Below are 24,902 nucleotides of genomic sequence, written 5' to 3'. Positions count from 1 at the left end.
ATGTTTATTTTTTTGTGTGTGTTAGTATAAAAGAACACATTTGAGATTTCCAAATATTCATTTTCCAAAAGATTTAATTTTACAGAGACATTTTTTGTATAAAATTTAAAAGAAAGTAACATATTACTGTAAGCAATTGACTACTTTTTACATAAAAACTTGATCAAGGCAGTCTGAGATCAGAAGCAAGGAGCCAACATTGTGACACTGTGGCAAGTGACATGCTTGGAACAACCTCCCTGCTGATTGACTTAGCCAACGCTGTCCTGCATCTCAGAGAAGTGGTGCATGTAAAAATGTATAGTATGTTTATTTAGGACCTTTCACTGTATTATTTTTGAAAGAATCTTGTCTGTACAGAATGTTATACAGGTGCCTAAGACTTTTGCACAGTACTGTATGTGTGAGTGTGTGTGCCTGCGTGTGTTTGTGTTGTGTTTCCAGCATCGGATAACTTCAGGCCTCCTAATCCATTCATTGTTAAGCATTCCCTAATTCACTCTGACCATATTGATGGGAATGTAACAATCGTAAATGGTAAATGGACTGCATTTATATAGCACTTTTATCCAAAAAGCTTTGCAATTAATGCCTCTCATTCACCCTCCGACTGCCAGATGACAGCTCTTACCTCCTGAGCTAATGCTGCCCCCGCCAAAAGTGCCATAATGACTACAGTAGTGCCCATTGTTTTGTTTGGAGGAGCAATTACAAATATTATTTGCAGTTTGATAAACAACGTACAGTAAATTGATTATATGCCAGTGGTCGTTCTTGCAACTTTTCTGTCCACTCAGCTGCAAAAAACATTTAAACTTTCTTATGCGTTTGAATCTCCAAAGCTTCATTAATGCCCGTGGTTGTTTTGACACGTTGAGTTTGGATCCCACCTGTGTACTGTACTAGATAGTGTTGTTGTGTCATGTTTCCATTCCAGACAGTCAGTACTTAGTAAGAGAGAACCTGCATGTATGAAGTCTGTCAATGAAGTCTTAAATATTCAAGAGAATGAATGAATATAAAAGGGCAGTGAAGTGTAACATTAAGCATACTATGAGACCTCTGCCAAAGCTTTTAGGAGAGGTTCTCTCAGACAGATGATAATACATGTGCCAAAGGGCGTATTATTGAGACCAAAGGGAGAGATAGAATAGAGATTTGGGAGGGTTGGAGTGGGGAGGGGGGTGATAAAGACAGAGGGAGGAAAGTCAGTATAACTGAAGTGCAAATGTGCTTTGAAGATCCCTTCCTTTCTAAATTGTCCATATTCACCATGCCTTCATATTATGCTTTCACGGGGTCAAAATGACCCTCGGCAGACCTTCTGCTGAAAGCCTCTTCTCAAATTTAATCCCTAAATTGATCATTTATTTTTCATGCAGTACTTTTCATGTAATATTTTTCATCCAATAATTGCTTTCTTACTTTGCAGACTCCAGAGAGACTGTATTTCTTCAGTCTACACCACTCATTTTTCCTAGAAAATATCATAATTCTGATTTCATAACTGGTTGATTAAAAAAAGACCAAAGACAATATTTTACACTCTGATGGTTTAACCCCTTAAGTCTTTTGCATTTATTCCTTTTTTTCACCCACAGTGCAATTTTCAATCAAAATGGTTATACCACTTGAAAGCATTAAAACTTGCAGTTCTATCTGTATCAGCCAGTCTACTTTTGAATATTAAGTAGCATGTGAAATTGTGGAATGTGCTTGACTTGATGGGGGTTGGGTATTTGACAAAAATGTCAATCAATGGACCTCAATGAATATATTAGTATACAAGATGGTATTATTGTGATTATTCTACTTATTTTTTATGATCTACTTGACCTGTTGCTATCTGAGGAGAGCTGCGAGGTGAGGGAGTTGAAGCAGACAGGCAGGGGGAGGGTGACAGAGTTCAAACCCTTAGGATAAAAAGTGTTGTATACTTGAGTTTCCAAATGTCCTTTTTGGAAAACTGCCTAGACATAGATTAGAAAAAACAATATAGAATGCTCATTTTTGGGTGATATCCTCAAATTTGATATGGAATTTTCCAGGGTTGTGACTTGGCTCCATTGTGTTTCTAAGCACACCAGCCACAGCTAAAATAATCTATGTTCAGTCAAAAACAGAAAATCTTTTCAGTGAGAAAAAAAGCTTCCACTTTCACTGTATTTGAGCTACACTAACTTAACTAATATTTAGAGTAATTCTCACTCTTGTAAGACAAACCCCAAAGGGTTACCTTTCCGAAGAGACCAGGATTATGCCTGTAGTCAAAAGGGTTAAAGAATAGTTTTATACCATTTTATTCTGGGTATGTCATTTTCAAGCATGTTAAGAAAAGTGGTGATACTTAAGGGGTTAACATAAAATATAAAAAGGGCAATGTTTACCATTTTCTGGCGGTACAGTAGGGTCACTCCAGGAAAAGTAATCAAATTTCAGGCTGAAAGGATTTAATGTTGGGGGTTTTGCTGCTGTTAAACTCACATAATCTTTCACACTGAGGACAACAGGAGGGTTAAATACATGCCATATTCTATTGAGTGCATTTGCGGTTTTCCTTTTCCCCTTTGAATGTTTCTTTGTCTGTCTTTCGTGTTTTTAGCCAAGAAAAGCTGCGGCACTGAGTGGCATCATTAAAATGATGGATGTAAAGGCTGTTGTCACAGCTGATTTTGTTTTTGGGAGAAGTGCTGTCTATCCTCACAATAGCAGGTCAGATGGAGATGCAGGTGACACAGAACACGTCACTTTTTATTTTCCTCACAAGAGAAACTGTGGGTAACCCTTCTCTCCTGCATTTTATGGCAGTGTGAATCTCTACGATGGTAATGCACATTGGCATTGATGTGATTATTCTCTTCACAGAAACATCTGAGGGGGCCTTTGGCTGATAATGCATAAGCTATACAGATAACATCAAATATGCAGAAATGCTGTTTACTGTGCACTCCGGAAATAAAGGAATGGGAGTGTTTTTTGCCATATTCTTACAGTAAGTCATTTGGGTGTGTGATCAAAAAATGAAAACGAGACAAAAAGTACAGACAGTCTGTATTTCTTGGAATTTACATGCATATGTGTTTTCCATATTACAGCTGTTTCTGTGTTACTTTAGCTGTGCAAAATTAAGTTTACAAAGTAAATGAAAGCAATAAAGTCTAATGTATCGTTGCATAGCCCTTAAATTAAATGACTGCATCAAGTATACGAGCCATTGACCAATTCTTTGGAAATGTGTGTGTGTGTGTGTGTGTGTGTGTGTATGCGCATATAGTACAGTACACACATACATATATAGCCAACAATGAACCAGACATTAAATATATATATATTTTTTACAGTAGTATTATTACCAGTAGCATGGTTGCTGCTTATTTTCCTGGTTTAGCAGTTGTGGTCATGTGGGTATGAGACTGAACTTGGGGGTCTTGCAGAGAGCACCGTAGCAATCTCCCAGAGTGGGTCATTCCCCAAATTAGCACAGGATTATGGGCCAGTGACTGAGGGGGTCATTGAGCCGCGGGGCATCCTGTAGCAGGAGGAAACGTGTGGTGTGTGTTAGCAGTGCCACTCCCTGATGGGGAGTACTGTGGCTACACACTGCCTGGGCCCACAATAATTACAGAAAAGTTACAATAACAGCAAAAGAAGTCACGGCCCCTCCAGATAGCACGCTGTCCCCTCCAGACAGCACGCTATCTCAGGGGAAATAGTGAAGCACAGAAGCTGAGTGCTGAAGGAGGAAGTGCTACAACTTTTCAGTCTGGCTGAATTATGGGCAACTGGCTTGACGTTTGGAGTGACAGGCTAATAGCATTTGTGTAAGCATCTGAGGATGTGTTTATATAAAATGAATCCATGTCTTGTGACGACGTTAAAGATGAGTATGTCTTTAGAAAATTGGATTCCAGAATATGACTTTCATATTTTCATATTTTAATATGAATTTCATATTTATGCCTGACAGAAAAATGAAAGTAAAAACAAAATATTTGACATATTTCAAGGTTTCTGAAATAGCCTTTGATACAACCTGCCAAAACTTGTTATGCAAGCTCCTGAAATTGGAGTGGAATTAAAAATCAAAAAGTGAATTTAAAAAAATAATAACTGACTTCATTCAAGGGTGCAGTTTTACACTAGCCTTGTGCACTATTACATTACTATACTGCCTGTGTCATTGGAATAGGCTATAGCCCTGGGCTTTACCCTTCACAAAATGAAGCAAAATGCATTCAATATGCAGTTGTCTGCCTTTGCTCATGGAACAATGGCTGCTGTACCATTCAGTAAGAAACCAAAGATGGTGATGTTTAAAAATAAAAATAAAATAATAGACAGAGCCAAACCCACATCCACCTCGGAAACGGTGCACTACATACTCCACATATGCTGTATCAAGTCAACTTCATGATGCCCAAAACCACCAAATGCCAACAAAAAGATAGGATTTTAATTATCCGCTGAAGCAGTTGCCTATGAATCCCCTTAAACACAGGGAGATTGTATGATCTGGAAGAGAAATCTGACCTGGCAGTCAGAAAGAGGTCAAAATAGCTAAACACTTCACCAAAAATCTGGGCTCCAGAGCAACACTAATTAATCAATGCTTCTACAGGACATACAAAAGTATTCCTCCTTGGGGAGGGCTCTAGCTGTGCAGTACTGGCAACCCGATATATGGTGCTTAGCAACAGCTTGAGAGAAGGTGGGAATGACACAATCCGTGCGCTCATGCTTCTGCACAAAGAACCTGTTCACACCTTAAATGCCGAAGGTCTGAAAACCTTCTCCTTGTCATGCTAATTGCTCTTTTTGTATATCCTTTGATATATCATTTTGAATACTGCAGCATGTCTTACCATTGCAAGTTATTAACTAAAATCATTGTGTTTGTGACTCTGTATGGCTCTTTCCTTGGTTTGTGTACAGTGTATGCTTTAGCAAAGCGTTAACTGTAACTTATTGCTGTTGTACTAAAAATACTTGTTGATGTGATGTTCTTACATTGTGTATCATGTGTTCAGTAACAGTAATTGCAACCATATGGTTATACCCATAGCCATGCCCATTAATAAAACAGTATACACTTTTACACATTGGTGTTGTAGTCCATATGGAACAACAAGCAGAAGCAGCAGAAGAAGTGTTGTTCAGTTGAAACTATCCTGGCTGTTTTAGCTAATGCGCTTGTTTATTTTAACTCTAGGAGAGGAAGGCATTACGAGGTATTGAGTTTCGGGTTCTGATGTCTCTGCGGTGGCTTTGAAAGTGAGAGGTTCTGATCTGTGCTGAGAACGGAGTCTTCAGAGGAGGAGGAATCAAAGATTCACCGACTCCAATTCTGCACACACTGGGTAAAGGGGGGGGGGGGGGGGGTGGTCTTAATTGAAGCTGCAGAGAAAGGTGAAAAAACACTGGAATAGAATAGAGTTTTTAATATACTCTCAGGGGGTTGAATAGAAAATTATGCACAAAGGATAAGTGACTGAGCTTGTCAGTCCATTTCACACAGTTCTGTCCTCGTCTAGAAGGGAGTATGGAAACTCAATCAGTCTTACTACTAATTAATATTCTTAAATGAAACGTGATGGACTAGTGCATTGTGAGCTGTGTAAATCCATTCACCTGGCAGGTGAGAGAGCAGAATGTGCAGGAGTGGGGCACTGCCTCCCCCCACTTCGGATCTGACTGAGAGAACGGCACGTCGAGTGAGGACAAAGCCAACTGAAAGTAATACTGGATTAATCATATTTTTATTCAAGAACTAATCATGAGGCCTAAGCTGTATTTGTTGGAGCATATTTCCATTTGACTGCCTCAGTTAGCAATCGTAATAATTTATGAAATTAATTTGTTTATGTTTTTGGTGTTGGCACAGGCCACATGTTAAAATCCTTGGTTTAATTTACTTAACTCCGTTGCGCACTGTTTTCGAGTGTTTGTGAGTCGTTAATTAGCAAAGAGCCTTATTGAGCAAATCGGAGTAATTTTCTGGCAGCTCAATGAGCTGGTTTATGCACCTTTAAAGGAAGCAGCCTTGTGCTAAGATTGTGTTCAGTCCATTTGACTTTTATCAGAGAAGGAAATGGAGTTCACGCAAAGACACACAGAACGTGAATCCAATTGCACAATCGTATTTCCTCTCATAGATAATGGTTGAATGAATTTCAGAAAACAGTCCTGAAGAGATGTGTGCCGGGCAGGCCCGTTTAACCCCGAAACATGCCATAAGACATGAGTGAAACAATGGGAAAGTGGAACTGCCTCGAAAAATTAAAAGCAGAAATATGCAGAGTATGAGCTTTGGGAGGTCTCCCCGGTGCGCTGGATTGCCTGCAGTTAATGAGAGAGAAAGCAACAGTGTGATGTGGAGCCTGGTGCCAGAGTCACCTCAGCGTCTGCTGAATGCCTCCCGGCAAACCGGTGCAGTTCACAGGCAGGACGGCCTCTTCCTGCTGTACAATGTGTCCCTGGTGTTTATGTAATGAAGTCACAGAGGCACAAGTGCTGCATTTTATCAAATGGATGTATTTATGTCCCACATCCAGCAGTGGTGAGGAATACAGATTTTTGCTTTATTTTTCCTTGTTTATCTTATGTTACTTACCTTATTTAATCTCTCTGCTCTGACAAGACTGGAACTACTTCTAGTTCTGAACTAAGATGTCACTTTCTAATCCGTATCTTAATTGCAAAAGGCGTTGCTGTGAGAAACAGATTGCAGAAACGCATTTAATGTTAGACGTAATTAAAAGTACCGAGAGGTCTGTGTGCGTGCGTGCGTGCGAGTGCGTGTCTGTTTGTTCGTGTGCGCACGTGTTTTGGGTACGTGCGTGTTCTCGCGACGACATTAGTATTCCGTCCAGCTCATTGCTTATGAAGTGGCAGCGAAGTCAATTCCGCTCTCTCTATCGGCGCTCCGCGGCCTTGTCTGCCATTGTCAAGCTGAAAATATGTTTTGCTTCATGAATATGCAAACAGCCCCTGGCCGGTTGCGACGGCGGTTCCCGTTCCCGCTCGGCTTCGCCGTGACTCACCGCCCGGTGCCTCAGCCGGAGAGGCAGCGCCGCCGCACACAGAACAGACACACAAAGGTACGGAGACGCGCGGATGTGAGCCGCGGTCTGCCAGCGTCCTCTCAGGACCGAGCCGGGGCTCCAGCTGGTCCCACGCAGGCCCGCGCTCAATACGGGTCACAGCTGGCTCCCAGAGGGAAAAAGAATCCCGCTCAGTGCAGCCTATTGATTTAAAAAACGAAAAGCGTCGTACCGTATGAATGGAAATCGTTCATTCATTTAGGAAGAAATCTTAAATGATGAGATCATAAAATTATTCAGGAAAATTGGACTCATTAACGCTTTGTAGTGGCCCTGCTTGTGCCATTGGAGCACCACTCGACGGCCTTTCCCATCGTCACGGTTGTCCGCAGCTTACGCAGCTGAGGCGTAAGCACTTCAGTCTGAACGAGCGGCCCCAGATGTAGGGGCGAACCCTCTGCTCCCCTCCGTCCCTCCGGATGTGAAGGGGCTCTTGTGTGCCTTGTTCTCCACAAGGACGGAACAAAATGGCCCCTTAACAGTTAATGGAGAACTCAAGTACCTCTATCTTGCACTTGGGCGAAGTCTTCCCTTTGAGAAGCATGGAATGGATGTTTACCGGCTAATGGGCCCGTAGTGTAAACAGTGAGAAAAAAATAAAATCCAAATCATTTCACGGTTAGGTTTCTTCCATAGATGCGTGCACAGTATCAGGGATTGCACACCGAGAGAGCAATATGTTCCCTGCTTTATCTCCTCTTTCGTGGCGGTGTTCCTGCCTGGCTGCCCACCCCGACACAACTCCATATGTACACGCCCACTCCTCCCCCTGTAGCTCCTCGGCGCTTGGCAGATACAGATTTCAGTTGTGCTGCTACGTAATGAAATGACTTTATCGGTTTAAACATGCGTCTGGAGCTGAACAAGAGTGGGGTGTTCGTGCAGAGAGTGAGAACATGGTGATGCGGGTAGGAACGGGATGCGGGGGGGGGTGATTACCGGTTTGGGCAGGTCCGTGGGCCGAGGGAGGCCCATGGAGGCGAGAAGAATCCGTGCCACCGGCGAATCTGTGCCTGAGACGAGATTAGAAGCTCACTTACTGAAATATCCAGGACAATATGGAGATTGGAAGCGAGCATGACGCGCATCCCTAATTCATGCTCCTCCACGAGGGGAGAATACAGGGGAAATGCAGCATGAAACGCTGTCGTGCAGCCAGAGAGAACGGGCTCCGCCCAGCCCCTTCCGGCATGTTCCAGGGCAGGGTCAGAGGTCAGAGCATACCTAATTCTCTCCTGGCTTGCTGCGGCACTCCCCAGAACTGCTGTGTGTTGATAAAGCATTACGGTATTGAACAGACAGCTGAGTCAATATCCATTGCAAACAATGAACTTCCCGATGAGATCCTAGGGGGCTCCGGGGAGCGCTAATGCTAATGCGCATAATCTGCGATCACTTACTCCAATGAAGAGTTCCTTTAAACGAAGCGCAGTTACAGTATGGCTCAGTGTGCGTGGTGCAGACTGCCACGCGGGTGGCGGGGTGGCAGCTATTCTCAGTCAGCCTCCCTGCAGGCCCGGTGATATCTCCGCCTTACTCATTCAAATGAATCACCTTTACCGTGTGTTCCAAGCTCGGTTATAAATGAAACTGTTTTCAATCAAAGCCCTTTTCTTTCCAATTCACTGTGAGCTCAGTTTAGGGCCATAATTTCGAATTCTTGATTCATTGTTTATATCATGTGTTATTTGACACTTTGTGTTATTTGATAATGATTTTTTTCTTTCACCCAGTAATTTTAGGGCTACGGTAGATCCCCAAACTGCTGTGATTAAACAAGCAACACACAACACTGCAACACTGTGTCATACTCATACTCACCCTTCCACTGGATGTGCAGTCTGCTGGGCTCTGCCATGACCGAACCTCTGTAAACAAAGTTATGATGAGTAGCAGTGCGACCTTTACAACATTCAGGTGATTTTGTGCCCGGTTCTCACTCCTTGAGCAGCGTCCAAATCCTGATCACTGATTCCAAAGCTTCGCAGCCGGCCCTGCGGGGGTCATTCTCCTCTTAGCAAACCAAGCTGCTGGCTGTAATACAGCTCGTTTTTTAATTAGAAATCGTTAAAGTTCGTTTTGTGATGGCAATTCCACAATGTTCTCATTAAGTAATCCCTTTTCAAACCAGCCAATAAGGACAGAATAAGCGTTCTTTAAAATACCGTATACATTTTACAATCATAAAATCTCTCTCTGAAACGTCGCCGTCAGGTGTGTTGTAAGAGCGTCTCTCGTTGAGTGATGCACTGGGATGAGACGTTGTGATACTCATCAGGACCCACGCAGACGCACAGTATTTACAATAGGGCCGAGTTCCACTCAGAATAGGGCTGTGTTTCAGGGTTATCTTCATCAGTATTTTCAACAGTTTTTCACAGAATGTGCTGGAGAGAGGTAGTTATTACACAGCAGCACTTACACAATTGCCTAGTAAGAACGGTATGGCAAATGTAGTGAACCTTGAAGCTGAAATGGGCCATGGTATGCCCAATCTATTATTTTGTGATGAGAAACAGAAGTGGAATGTGGACCTGCCAGGAAATGGTCCATGAACGACCATGGTCTATTTTAATTTTGCCATTATTCCTTTAGTCTCCTTTAGATTCTGCAAGTCCAACTCTTGGATGAAACAAAACATTCCATAAAAAGCTAGCACCAAAGTCCAGATCAGGGAGTAAACAAAATCGCAAGCAAGCAAAGGCCATATACAGTAGACGACACAAGACAAGTGAGCAACGTCCAGCTCATGAATTTGCAAGCCTCGATCAATGGCAAGCAAACAAAGCTCAGACCCCAGGCTGCACAAATGTTCATTTTTCAAAGGCCAAAACGGCAAAATAAAAACAAGTGTGCCCAGTCATTCTCTGAAAAATGAACCAGTGGTATATAACAAGCATTTACAAACTTTGTGAAAATGCTTGTTATACTGTATATGTATACTGTATACTGTATATTCAAGACACAGGAATAGAGGCCACACCTCCTCATGAACATTCAGTCTCAGATGAGCACCCGATTCTCTCCCAGAATCCCATTTTACAATAACATTGGGCACAGTTACAATAATACAATAGGGTAATACAAAACACATGTATTATAGACCTTCAAAAACAATGCACAAAACCATAAATACATACAGTTGGTGGTTTGCACACGCCAAAATTGAGCCCGCAGTAGACTACAACCCTTGATAGTTACTTCCGAAGAACTGTCTTTCAGAGGGATTGTACTCTGGCCTAAAACCAAAAAGGGCACAAAAGAAAGGTAAACACTACATGTACAAATACCATTCAAAAAGTCAAAGAACAGTGGCCCAAAAATCTATATCAACTCGTAGGGCCTAGTCCCAAGTCTGCTCCGGATTCATTCATTCATTCATTCATTCATGGCTATACTGGCAATTAGCATCTTAATTTGGTTGAGGCTCCTAATCACAGGGGGAGAGAGAGAGACACAGGAACACCGGCAGGGGGTAAAGTCAGCAGAGTTGTACGGTGTTTCTATAATAAGAAGAAGAAGAAAAAGACGACCTTTGTGTTTGTGCCTGTGTCTAAAGAACAAATACTTGACCTTTTTGCTCTGTTGTCATGGCGTTTGTGCGGTGAAGGGGATGGAGCAGTGGGCTGAGGTAGTGAGGCTTGCTTCAGGGAGCCGCAGGTGAGGTGATCCAATGTGACAAACTACGGAGCCACGATGAGAAATGCAAATTATGTCATTCCCTTTCTGAAACGTGACAAACATTTCCTACCTGCTGCCTCAGCTGAATTCTAATGGTAATGACTGCCAGCTTGCTCTGGTCCCTGGGTCCCCTCACCAGGACTCCTCTCACCTGACTGGCTCCAGGGAGCTCTGCTTCACTGTCACTGAGCTCCAGAACCTCGCATTTTCATTATTTCATTATTCAGCAGAAGAATGAAGAACCGAGTCTTGATTTAAGTAATTTATTTATGTACTGGAGACTTATACAGGAGGTGGTACTCTCTTTGGCTTGGGGTCTGAGGTAATTAGCACCCATCCCCCGGGAATCACAGAATAGGACAGATGCAGGAATGGGGCGGAGGTGGGGAGAGGGAGGAATGATGGAAACTGCAAACGCAGGACAGAATGGTAAATTTAAGTGGTGGAGTCGACAGTTTTCTGGGTTTCAGTTAATCAGCGTTGGATCATCTGCATCTCCTCATCTGTATGCGCGTCTGGAGTCTTCCCCTCTCGCTCTGATTAAACTTTATTGCAATCACCGACGTGTGATCGCGCGGAGAGCAGGCTGCCAGCGGTTACGTCGGGTCGTGGCTGTGCGTGCCAAAACGTATGTATGGAAGGGAAGGAAGTTCAACATGTTCTCACCACCTCCTTCATAATTCATGATTCATAACCATCTGAAAGCGCGGGATGGAGCTCCTTGATGTCGATGACGTGGTCTTTAAAGCGAGGTTAATGACAGGAGGCGTGATTTGCAGATGCAGGAAAGCAAGGCAGGAAAGCGGGGCTCGATTGCCCCGGCCTCAGTAAATAACTCTGCTGCGGAAATTTATTACGCCTCTTTTTTTTAATGGACGTCTGAGTCAGCGTGATAATCAGTTATTGTGGTCATCTTGGCCAATCGGCAGCCGGTATGGCTGGGGCCCAGGGCAGTGCGGCGTGGCCTTTCTGTGCTGCGACGCTGGAGACGCGGGAGGGGCCCTGCCAGGCCCTGCCAGGACCCGCCCGCCCCGGCCCGCCTGCCCGCCAGCCAGCTGGGCGCACCAGCTGTCTGAGCCATTGTTCTCTGCACAGGGAGAGGCACTGGGGCTCTCAGAATACCCGAGGTGACATGAAAGTTCGATCAGTGTAATTATAAACATCTATAGCGATGTCGACTGCACGAAGATCCGTTATTGTGTACTGTGTTCGTGTGGCATTGTGTCTTATTGTTATCCGTTTCATGATTCAGCTGGAAACGTGATGTTTTTTTGAGTCGCTGTAGCAATAGAATGGCATTGCTGACCCCTACTTGCTGCTACTTGGACCTGCCTAATTTGCCGGTGAAAGCGATAGCATCGTGCTGGGTCAGGCTGGCTCACGCGGTCACGGATAATTGGTACCGAGAGTGAGTGGGTGAAGAAAATGTCAGAATAATTTCCTCCTCCTCTCTTTTCATAACATTTTCCGTGTTTCCTGTTCTGTGGCGAGGGTTAAAAAAGACAGTGGTGTGTCTGGGAATGTGAGTGACACGAAAGCAATTTTAGGGCACCGCTTCACAAAAGATGTGGTGCAGAGACCGTGCTAGCCCAGCTGGCTGCTGATAACATGCAGAAAGTGGGTTAGAGAAGGGAGGTCAGTAGCACATGAATTTCCCTGTGAAGCGCTTTAACGCTTCCGGTACCGGCGCCTGACTCATCTTTCTCTCTGTCCGTCTTCCTCTTTCTCTCTCTCTTCTCTCAGTGCTGGGGGGGCTGGAGTCCCGTGGGGTCCTGCGTAAGATCAGCGACATGCTGGAGGTGATCCTGAAGAGGATCGACACCCTGTCCAAGCTGGGCAACGCCAGCGACTCGCGCAGACTGGAGGAGCTCAGCTCTGCCATCGACAGGTAGGGGCCCTGGCCGACAGACGGGAGGCTGACTCTGTACGGTTTTATCCACAGGTCCGTTCCTGACTCTAATGGCTGTACACTCTCAGAAATAATGGTTTGAAAAGTGCCCAAAAAAATTACAAATGATTGTTGCTGGGGCAGTATCCTATAGTTACATACAATTGTACTGCTAGCCTGTAAAATGTCATTAATTTGTACCTTTTTCTTGCTTGGAAAATGTACTCATTTGTACCCACAGAGAACATTGCTGTACTTTCAGGGTACATTTGGGAAATGTGTTTCTTGCAGAACAGAGATGTACAGTGCCTCCACTGTGACTTTATTCCTGAGAGAGCAGTGATGGACCTGGCTCCGTGTCACGAGCGTTCCCCTTTCCGTCAGTCTGCGATGCTGCCCGTAAAAAAAAACGGCCCGGCCGTGACTTTAAATGCCCCGTTTGTCAGGGCGGCCGGACTGACTCCTGTCGGAGTAAAGTGGGGAGCAGGAGATACCATCTTTCAGAACGGGTCTCCCTTCACTCTGGGCCCCCCGCCTCTCCTCTCTTTGTTCCCCCGGCTCGACAGCCCTTTCACTTTGACATCAAAGCGCAGTTTAGCACTTGGCCCCGGTCCTGCCTGCCACACAGGCTGATCGTTCATTTTCACGGCGGTGGGGGAGGGGGCCATTTTTCAAAGAGAATGAAGGACAAGGGGAAAAAAAAGGAGGAGGAGGAGGAGTAGGTTTTAAGACTTATAATTAACTGCTGTTCAATTACATTAAAAGCGGTGCCATTCCCGGCTCGTCGAACCGAGGCAGCCTCCCTTTGATTTGTGCCCGTGGCCTGCCCTCAGACACCGTTCCGTCTCGCCGAAGGGAGGACGTTTCTGGAAGGCTCCTGAGAGCTCGGCAGCGATCCGCCATCTTTGTTCAGGCCGGACTGCAGCCAGATAGTTTGGCATAGCTGGTGTTGCGCGGCATACAGTAATTATCTGCCGTCTGTCTCTCAGCGGGGACGTGGCTTTTTGGGGTTCGTTGGCCTACTCAGCACGACTGGCCTGTGAATTAATGCTTACCTGTCTGGAGTCATCTCAACCCTGCAGCTGTACGCAAATAAATAATATACAAGCCCTGCATCGGTTGGACTGCCTTTAGAGTCAAATCGTCTTAACTTTTTTTGTTGGATGAGGAAAATGCCAGAGTCTAAATAATTCAATTAAATCCGACAATGTTCCTTAGTCCAGTATTTTTGTTGTTAGCATGCATGTAGTGCTTTTAAATTATTTACAAAGTCTGTCTACCTCGTAAAAAAGGTTCTGGCAAAAGTACCTTTAGAACACCAGAGTGTGGCTTAGCTGGGTGATTTTCACCTCTTCTATTTAAAAATAATGAATAAAAAATCAGCAAGTGTCACAGACTTCATTACATATAATGGATTTTAGACAGGCAAGGAAACTGAAGCAAAGCATTCTGAATTTCCACGGTTTTACAGAATGACACTCATGCGTGGAAAAAACTGAAGTGTTCACTTTGAATACGCTGTCTGGAAATCTTTGTTTTAATGGAAACTTGTTAGTTACACATTGTTGCTCTCATAAAAGATGCAAAAGAAAAGAAAAGAAAAGCAGTGATGCGTCACAGCGAAGCTGTCAACACTTTACATTGTGACACTGTTGGCTTTTTGCTTCCTTCCTTTGTGCACATTTGCATGTTGCAGCGCCATAGACGCACAGTTCAGCCTGTCACTCGTGCTGACAGCAAAACAAATCAGCTCTTGCCAGAACAAAAGATGTAGGAGAGTGTAATATAATTAAAAATATGTGAAAATTCTGTGTAGTATGTTGCTGTCTACTGTACGTCTATCCAGTCGCAGAATTGTACCACATGTACAGTCTCAGAAACAAACACTTTACTCTTGTACAAAACTCTCAGGTGTCATCAGATAAGCTTACAGCACCTTCAGCTTCACTTCCTAGATTTGAGTGAGGAAAATGAGTTGAAATCATTCCAGCTGTGTCTTCTCTTCCCTGATAAAAGTTACATGAAAAGAGAGGATCTGTTTTCAATGTGAAGGTGTGGTTTGGGCATTTCACCAAAAAATGAAACCAAAGTATGTTTCCGCCCAAAAGGACAGGACTTCTTCGTAGTCTGACATTGAGAGCTAAAGAACTTCCCATATTGTCTTGTGTAGGTATGCATTTAGATTGTCAACTTGTGTGGGCTTTTTATTGTCAGCTCAATTACCTCTTTTTTCAAGTTAGCTTTTTCTCACTGATGCTTAGCTGGCACAATAAAACTGTACCATGAGAAAGTGCTTATTGTAACTTGGGCGGGAGAACAGGGTAAATGTGATTGGATAGGCTGACATCCATCCTTCAATTAAAAAAAATAATAATGAAATGGGTTGTTATATAACTTGCAATAATGCACTGACACGTAAGCATCTCTGAATAACAGAAACTGCTAAATTAACAACAAAAGCAACAGCAGTATAAACAACAAAGACACGAGGGGGAGAAGAGGCCTAACTGCTGACAGAGATCTGAGCCTGTTGCTCTTTGTTTCTGCTGCAGCAGCTTGTAATTATGTTTTATGATTTGTTATTAAGAATCATGCACATATTAGCACGGATTCACCATCAGTAACTGATTCTGTTTTTAACCTGACTTTGATGCGATAGATTGCCTTTCTGCACTTCACATTAAATCACCCATAAGGATGTTGGAGTACATTAAAAATAAAACAGGAAATTGGTTTTTAGTTAAAGTAGTTTATGAGTTCATTGTCACAATCAGAACTATTTAAATAATTTAACTGAAGTGCAGGGATATAATGCTATCACCTTAGTCATCTCTTTCATGCAGGGTGTATTTCAGTAATGATAGTTGTCTTATTTAAAAAAAACCTTCATACCTTCTCATTACGTTTTTTCCCTTGGTGAAGTATGACTGCTATGAGCCACTGTTCCTTATAAGCTTTCATATAATGTAATACAAGCTTTTGTCCTCTTTTGTTCTTCTGTAGTTGATATATTCATATGTTTTCATATGCATTCATTAACAAAGGTGCTTTGTACCAAAAAGATGACAAATATAACATACTAATAATATAATGTACATATATAGCCAAAATATAGGATATTGCTCATGGAATCAAGAGTATAAAAGCTTTTGATTCCATCAAAAGGCTTATTTTGGTATTCTAGCATTTGCATCCTTGGTTTGCGTCATTATTTCAGTAATATCTGACTGTACAGTACAAGTACATAAATGGGTACAGTATGTTACAGTAGCTAGGTAAGAGTATAGTGGACAGGAAATGCAAGTGGAAATGTGTGGAGAAGTTTGAAATTACGATTGAAAGAGGACACCTACAGTACAGTTGTAATATCTACTTTTTCTGGTGGACGTTACATCTTATTTACAAATATTCTGCAATATTCTGCAATAGCTTGGAGAATAGCAGTATAAGCAAATGGGCTTGGTTTTATGCAATACCTAGCAGCTTTTATATTATTTTTTGTATTTCTGAATGGGGGTAGCAGCAGCTATCATTTGACTTTTCTTATAACTTTAGATTATTATCACATCTCTGTCTGGGGGATGAAAATATTACATCTTTGAGCTTTAATAACCGTGGACCTGAAGATATGAAACACAAATGACTAGTGTAAGAAATTTCAATCTTATTTTTAGAATTGAGCCTTATAAGATTTGGAGTGCTAGGGGAGAAGTGATTCATTCTGAGAGGAGATGACTGAAAACAGCATGTTCCTATGTTCTCCGGCTAAAGCTGCGGTCTTGTCAGATGCAGTTAAGAACGTGACCTCAGGAATTCCAATACATTTCGAAAGAATGAATAAACTGTATCCTTTACGAGCAGGGGAACATAGCCGTGGGAAGTCTGTGGTGGCTTGTTGCTTGGCATTGATTGTGGCGGGTGTGTACTTGTTGGTGCAACACCTTTCCCCATTGAGTAGCCTCTGTTTTCCTCACAAGTTGGAGGGTACTAAGCAGCAACATATTTCAGTGCCAAGTGATGCTAAGTACAGGCCAGCCTGGGCAGAGGCCCAAACCAGAGCCATTTTGACCTGCACTCTACTATCAATGGGGAAGGCGCTTTTACAACTGTACCTCCGCAGGGGGCAAATGGCTTCCCTTTTTTGGACCAGTGGCTCCGTGATTTCTTAATGAATTTTTAATACTTGGCTGTTTCTTGGCCTGTGATTGTTAGCTGTGGGTGGTGTGCGGGGGGATGGGGACTGCGTGTGTGTAGGGGGATGGGGAGTGTGTGTGTGAGTGTGTGTAGGGGGATGGGGAGTGTGTGTGTGAGTGTGTGTAGGGGGATGGGGAGTGTGTGTGTGAATGTGTGTAGGGGGATGGGGACTGCGTGTGTGTGTGTGTGTGTGTGTGTGTGTGTGTGTGTGTGTGTGTGTGTGTGAATGTGTGTAGGGGGATGGGGACTGCGTGTGTGTAGGGGGATGGGGAGTGTGTGTGTGAGTGTGTGCAGGGGGATGGGAAGTGTGTGTGTGTGTGTGTGTGTGTGTGTGTGTGTGTGTGTGTGCGCGCGTGTGTCGGGGAGCTGGCTACGCTGATGCTCTCTGACAGAGGCTGGGCTGCGCTGTAGAGAGGGATGAAGTCGTGTCGGTGACTCTCATTGTGTCTGACGCGCTCGCTCGTAAGCGCCAATGGGATTTGATGTCTGAAGTCTTTGCCCGTGATTCGCCCGTAGGGTAGGTGGTGTTAAAGGATGATGAGTTTGTAGAGAGCCTGGGCTTTATTGAATCTCCTTCCCTCCCGTGGACCACACAGCCAGGCACGAAGGAAGTGCACTGCCCGCGGCTGCTCAAAGGCTAATGCTCTTTACATTAGTGCTGCATTTGTTGGCACAAAAAAAACAAACAAAAAACAAAAAATGCTAATAACATATAATGATTTTTCAGGGCTCGGAAGGCACACACAGTGGCTCGTGGTGCAGATTTACGATGATCAAATTGTGCTGAGATTCACGATGACAAAGATAATGTGCTCAAATAAATATTGTGAACAGTTTTTCCTCATTACGCACAAAGACCTACAGTCCACAAAATGGGACTGTAGTGAGTTTGTATGTGTACACACTGAAATAACTGCTATAAATACTCTGGCCAGCGGGGTGTGGAATGAGGAATAGAGTTTCCTGTATAGCACTGCAGAAACAACAGAAGAGTTGTCTGGCTTAACGACAAGTCAAGATCTTAACCCAAGCGGGATGACACAGTATCATGGCTGTTGGAGAATGTGAATACTCTCTTAAAGGAAGCTAAATAAATAGTGATAGTAGTGAGGCAAAGCACTGGTTCTCCAGACAAATGAACTGTGCAGACACACCTTTATGTTTCTGGTGCATAAGTAGCTTTCTGTACTTTCTGTACATCAACTCTTTCTTTTTTTTTTTTTTCTTTTTTTTTTTCTTTATTGCATAAATATTTTCTGCAAGTATTCCCGAAACAAATAGTATTGTGTTGTGGATATGACATTGTGGAAAAACAATGTAATGTTCTGTAAAATCTCTTAATCTGTCTCTCTCCTCTCATTCCTTAGCCCCTTTCACACATGCATCTTAACCTGTAAATGTTCTGGCATGTTTCTGTGAGGGCGCGGTGTGATCTGGAACAGGTGTCGGTTTTCCGCTCCTCCAGTTTGCCGCATCAGGACCTAGTACGTTTTTTGGGAGGCTTCCCATGAACAAAAGCAGTGAATCTCTGCATAAAGCATGCAAAAAAAGTTCCACAAATTCTCATTCTATGTCAATTCTAGTGGCTAACGAACGAGAGAGGGAGAGGAGAGAGACTCTTTCTCTCTCTCTCGATGTCTTTTGGTGACAGGCTTGGGGGGGGAGTGCTAAAATGGTGACAGGAGTGAAGGGAGAGGTTCAGAGGGTGGATCCACCAGTGAGCAGAGGAACAGGGATCTCCCTGGAGTGCGCACAGGCTGACAGAGGGCATTTAGGAGGACACGCTAGTGACTGGAGGGGAATATCTTAAACACCTCTTCAGAGAGTTTTATGACAGATTTTGTTGTTGAAAATTCCTTTACTACTGGAGGACAGTTTATCCACCTCAATTCAAAGTGTTTTGTTTCTTGTTGTAGACGGAGGAGGTGATGTTTTCACTGGTTTTGTGGCGAGAACATCACACACGACCAGATTTTCTAAAGACCACTATATTTAGTAATGGCGTATCTAAACTGTCACAGAAAGTGATGGATGTGGGCCACTCAGTGGGAGACTATTGAAATCTCAGTTTGAGATGACATAATGATTGTCCCTGTCTTTCAGCGTGTGGCCCATCTAGGTTTTATTGTGTCCACGGTACAAAGGCAGCTTGTCAGAGTGAACTTCGCAGTGCGATTACTGTGAGCGGCAAAGCTTTGTTAGCTTGTCGATTCTCTGTTGTAAAGCAGAACACCTGGAATGGCTCTTTTAAATCTTAGCTGTTGTTTCAGTCAGGTATTTCTGCCCTACATTATCCTAGCAAAGTACTGTATTTTGCACTCAATAGGGCAAGAAGAAATTAAACTCTAATTCCTCACTACACTTTGAGTTATGGCATGTATTTCTTATGTATGGATTAAAAAGGACCTTAGCCTTGAGGAAAGCACAGGCCTGGTCTCCATTTTGGCAATGCTAAGAGGCTCCCTCAATGCCTGATTTCTCTTGACATTTGTTTGATGCCAGAAGTTCACAGTGCATCCCCTCATCAGTTACTGAGCAGCCACAGAGCTGGGCGCTGCTACTCATGTCAATAAATATTATTTGTCTGTGCAGGCTAATATGCCTGTGCCTTGGTTCTAATCTAGTTCTGGTGCAAAACTCTAGTCTTCACCTGTCCTCTCTCCTTACATCTCTAGCTCTCACCCCTTGATTTTGGAGTGCTAGCGCATTAGCAATTCTCCTCAGGGCTGCTAGTTATCTTCGCACCGAGTTTCATGCTTGCATGTAACACTGCTTCCAAACCATTTGCTCTCGTTTCTGTAATAAAACACGTCTGCTAACAACTTCACTCCTCTGAGTTCCATGTCTCTCTGGGACCAGCCGTAATGTGCTGAGTAACTTTTTCATCCCAACAAGTAAATTGTATCAGTGGGTATAAAGCTTTTCTATTTCACGCTCCAACCAAGTGCCACACAATTAGCATTTCTCCCGCTAGTTAATGTTATGCCATCTTGGTAGAGGGGCAAAAAAGTTTCATAAGAAGGAGCTTGTTTTTTTCAACATTGCTCTTGTTAATTGTGTTGAGGCAGTCAGTTTTCCTTTTTGTAAGATTGCAGATGAAAACCTCTTCTCAAAAGTAATTTCAGTGTTACAGTAGTTAATTCTTACCCCTCCTCATTGTATTCAGATAACAGTGGAGCTTGGGTGGTGATTATGTTGAATATGGGAAAGTTTCTTTCCCATATTCACATAATCACCACTTGGGAAGGTACTAATTTTGGACAGGCTGAGTGAGCATGTCTCTCTGTTTGCAGGTTTCAGCCGGCGGGGCTAGTGGAGAGGATCCAGGCCATTGCCCAGAACGTTTCCAATATGGCAGTGCGGGTGGAGCAGATCCTGCAGCACAGTATGGCCGCTGGCAGAGGTACAACACACCAAACTACTCTGGGCGAGCACACACACGCAGTCTAACACACACACGTAAACACACACACACACACACACACACACACACGCACATGCGTGCACACACACACACACACACGCAGGCTCCCATAATTCCACATCACCCCTGGAGGATTCATGCTGAAACGACAAAGGAAGGAATCTCAGATTCAGCGCATTTTGATTGCCCCAGCCCTGTCTCACTCTGTCGTTGAGTTTTCTAGAACTTTCCCTCTCACTCTGTCGCAGCCTGTTCCTCACCAGGCTCCAAACCCTATGGGGAAAAGTGCAGCGCTTCGGTCTTGAAATGTTCAGCTCTGGCAGCACATGGTTACAGCTTATCCTAGCAGCATTGTGTTGGCCCGCACTTGGTTGACTTGGAGTACACAAAGCATAACTTGGCTGAAATTGAGGTGCAATGATGATATAATATTTCAACCAGATAAACTGAAGAAACCATGCGGTCCTTGGAGTGGAATTTGCACATTGGGAGCCAGTTCTGTTTGGTAAATGGTAAATTCATATAGCCCTTTTATCCAAAGCGCCTTACAATTAATGCCTCTCAGTCACACAAACGCTCACACAGTAATGGCGATAGGCTGCACTGTCCAGCACATCAGGAGCTATTGGGGGTTAAGTGTGTTGCTCAGGGACACGCCCAGGGAGGGGGTTCGACCCGCCTGCCTTCTGCACCCCCAATAATGTTTCTTTCTTTACCATTTATGTGTGCTCTTTGCAGTTTGTTCCTAACAATGTGGCTGTCAGCCACGGCAAGCATTATTTGGACGGAGTTATGGATTTTGAAAAAATTCACACTGTAATTGTTAACAACATAATCCAAACAACACTCCAAATAAGTACTACATGCTAAAGTGTGAAAAGCTTTTTTCTTAGACCAGGTTGCGTTCTTCTCTAACCTGGCTTCCATTATTTCCATAAAGTTGATTATACTGTACCAGGTTGTGTTGGTCCTGTTGATGGAGGAAGTTCAGCCTGTAAAACAGAGTAAACAAGGTAATCTCACTTCCATCTAGAAAAAAAAAAAAACCATTATGTTTACTTTGCTGGTCAAATTGAAAGTTGACCAGCCTTTTTGTCCTCTGGCTGAGTGTATACAAAATACATTTTTAAAGCAACTCATCCAGGAAGTCACAAAATATCTGCAGGCCTCTCTAGCCTCAGCTAAAGTCAGTGTTCATTACACCACAATAAAAAAAGAGACTGGGCAAAGATGGCATTTATGGGTGAGTAGCAAAACTGAAACCACTGCTAACTAAGAGAAACATCAATTAACGTCTCACACCTGGATGATCACCAAGCATTTTGCCATAATGTTCTATTGATAGATGAACCAAAAGTGGAACTTTTTGGATGACATGGGTCCCAGTTTGTCTGGCATAACGCAAATACAGCACTTCACAGTAAGAGCATCATACCAACAGTTAAACAAAGTGGTGGTAGTGTGATGGTTTGGGAATGCTCTGTTGCCTCGTGACCTGGATGACTTGCCATTATTGAAGGTTATTGGGTTAAGCAATAAGACAATGATCCAAAACGCTAAAGGTTTTAGGATGCCCAACCTCTCTTCAACTTCAATGTCTGGACTGACCTTTGAACATTAGCTAGAATTTCTTGATATTTGGTAGGAACCCATTCTTCCTTCCACTCGCACAATATTTCCTGTGCCCCTAGCTGCCACACAACCCCAAAGCATAATGGATCTCCATGCTTCACAGCTGGCAAGGTGTTCATGCGTTTCTCTCCAAACATACGTTCTTTGGTGGTGGCCAAAAAGTTTAATTTTGGTTTTGTCAGTCCATATCACATTGTTCCGAAGGCTTCAGGCTTCTCAATGTTTTCTTTTGCATATTTCAGACACTTAATTTTGTGTTGAGGTCATTCTTTCTGGCAGCTTTTCCAGGTCTTTGTTGTTTAAAGTACATTGTTTTGTTGTTCTGTGAACAGCTCTTCTGAGCATTTCTCGGGCCATTCTATCTGAAATCTTTCTAGGTCTTCCAGACCTTGCCTTGACAACAAAGAGTAATCAAAAGGGGTTCCCAAACTTTTGCACAGGGCCCTTTTCCTTTTTTGTAATTTATAAAAAAAAAAAAAAAAAGCAATCTTGCTTAAAAATTTGCTGAAAGGTCTCGTGTTTAACCATTTCGAGTTTTGCTTTCGATCACATACAGGTTCATTGTGACCATATTTTTGCACCCCACAGTAGATTAAGAGCAGCAAATGAGGAAAGTGCAATATTTCATGCTTTGGTTCTGTGATGGAATTTTTTTTGGTTGTTTAAAGTAGAAAAGTTTCCATTATTTTATCCTCCATCAGCATATTTTCTGACAGCTTTGGAAAATGATGTATGAGAGCAGCATAAGACAGCTAGTCTCTGTGAAGGCTGAAATATTTCTGGGGTCAGCTATTGGTTGACCATACAGGCTGATGACTGAAAGTGAATTATGAAACTGGATTATGGTTGAATATGCCTCACTGCCACAGTTCAGGTGCAGCATGTGGATATGTGGGCACAATGTGTGTCATATTTCATTTCTTTGTCTGTATTTGAAATTTGCAATACCCAGATTTTTCTGTTTGTGCTTGTTGCTTTAAAAAATAAAGCTATTATACTATATTACATATATATAATAGTTATTCTCAAAGTCTGTTACCTTATTGTGGCCTTTGTGGTAAATAGGGTAAATATGTTGGTTGAGTATAATATACTGCTGCAAAAACTAGTTGTTGTGCAAAGTAACTGATGAATCACACAGAAGGCAGAATGGATAGCTGATATAATTTATATTCTGTTGCTTTCAAAGAAACACCAGATGTCCCTGGTGTCCACACTCTGTTTTAATGAAATCATAAATAATTCTTTGGATTTCACAACTGATGCAGAAGCATGATGCTCCCAAACACAACACAATATCCAGGGACCTCAGCCCCCCCCCCCATCCCTGGAACTGCTGCAACAGCGCTGATATGTGAAGTAATTCATGTTTCTTTTGTTGTTTTTCTTACATGTGGTGAACAATAGCACATACAGTAGAAGTGATATTCTGTAATTATAGCTGAAATACAATGATTGTGATGGATTCTGTGAATTCCTCTGGTCTTGTTTTCATGTCAAGTTGATGTACTGAACTGAATATATGCCTGCTGGCGTTTCATCTCCTCGGCCTGGTTGATCTCGTTAGCTGTAACACATTTCATTGTTGCTGCTGTTATTGCTGCAATCGCACGGAATGCACTTTTTGTCTGTGATCGGTCTTGCTTAGTCCCCGGCAACCCCTAGGATAAAAGCTCCACCAGTCCTTTAATTAGCCCAATTGAGCCTGCTGGAGTTGAGTTTTAATCTTGCTGGAGCACTGTCATCAATCTCGCGTTCGTCCTGTTAAACAAATGCAGCCGACAGCCCCAGCCCTCTGTAGAGACCGTTCACTAACCCAATGGCGCAATTAATGCGATGATTTACATCTCAGTGAACGGGAACGTTCTTCTTCATCCTGGTCCAAGAGAACGAAGGCTTGCGCTGGGGAATCGGGTCACCATGCACCTGTTTCTCTGCCTTAGTGTAGTCTGTAACATTGGGGCTTTTGGTAACATGGCGCTGTGTGATGTTTCTGCCTCGGTTCAGTGTCTGCTCAATAACCTGTGCCAAGCTCCTGATCCACGCAATCAAATTATCGTGCTGTTTACCTGCTCCTTCAAGCTTTGTTTGCAGTATATGGACTCCGAAGACGCAGTGATATTGCAAGGGCAGTACGAATGCAAGCACACACCTAGAGGAGGTGATTCTTCCAAATAAACTGCAAATTTACTGAACATTCCTCATGAATTTTCAATGAATTTGCCAGCCTGTTGCTTCTACATCCTGAATATATTGACACTAGATCACCAGGATATTTGCAGAGCATTTCTAATGCCAATTGATTGCAAATGGATGTGATTTTGTGAAGCATTTGCTGGAGCTTTAATAACTATGTATGATTGTGAAACACCATCATTCAGCAATTGTCTTTCTTTCATCTCAAACATAACTAATAACATACAGTGGCATATTTACATGTTTCTTTTCTTGTGTATGCCCTCCTAGGACAAGAGTTGATCCCCAAGCCCTAATATCAAGTATATCCAGATCAGAATACCAAATGGCATCTGAAGACAACTCATACTGTAGCATACAATGGCCTATTTTTGGATATTATAATACTGATGGGTCTTTTATTGTACTCTAGCTTTACATAAAGCCTCATAGAAACACATATTTCGGTGAATTTTAAATGTTGGCATTATTACCCACTAATAAATGTGTGTGCCAACTTTCTGTGAGTTTCTGAAAATCGTTGTCTAAATGTTGGTACTAGCTCCTAATCTGTTTAATGAATGGAATCTTATACATGGTCTTCAGGTTTCGTGTGCATGAATTGTTGTTTTCAAATAAATAGCAAAGTGCATTTTGTGTGATGAAAGAATCTAATTCTGTGATATAAACAAATCAGTTTGGTGTTATTGCATTTCATATTGTCTGATGCAGTGAATACTGTCAGTAAATTGTATCATAATATAACTTGTACAGAGCTTTTTTGCTCTAATACAGCACAAAATAATAC

At 42.9% G+C, this 24,902-nt stretch overlaps 1 protein-coding gene across 4 annotated transcripts in view; it reads left to right on the top strand.

The window, feature by feature from the left end:
• Nucleotides 1-24,902, top strand: part of LOC133122919 (alpha-1,6-mannosylglycoprotein 6-beta-N-acetylglucosaminyltransferase B) — a 112,541-nt gene that overhangs the window by 17,824 nt on the left and 69,815 nt on the right. For 3 of the 4 annotated variants that reach the window (XM_061233196.1, XM_061233195.1, XM_061233198.1), the window contains 2 exons: nt 12,525-12,669; nt 20,157-20,266. In XM_061233196.1, the coding sequence (XP_061089180.1) occupies nt 12,572-12,669; nt 20,157-20,266 (208 nt within the window). In that variant the 5' untranslated portion in view covers nt 12,525-12,571. Of the gene's footprint in view, nt 1-5,209; nt 5,358-12,524; nt 12,670-20,156; nt 20,267-24,902 lie in introns of all 4 variants that reach the window. The other variant, XM_061233197.1, reaches the window with a different exon arrangement.

This window comes from Conger conger, chromosome 2 (genome assembly GCF_963514075.1).
Source record: "Conger conger chromosome 2, fConCon1.1, whole genome shotgun sequence".
Lineage (NCBI taxonomy): Eukaryota > Metazoa > Chordata > Actinopteri > Anguilliformes > Congridae > Conger > Conger conger.
Note: the sequence above shows the minus strand (reverse complement) of the source record. Positions and strands in the feature narration are given on the sequence as shown.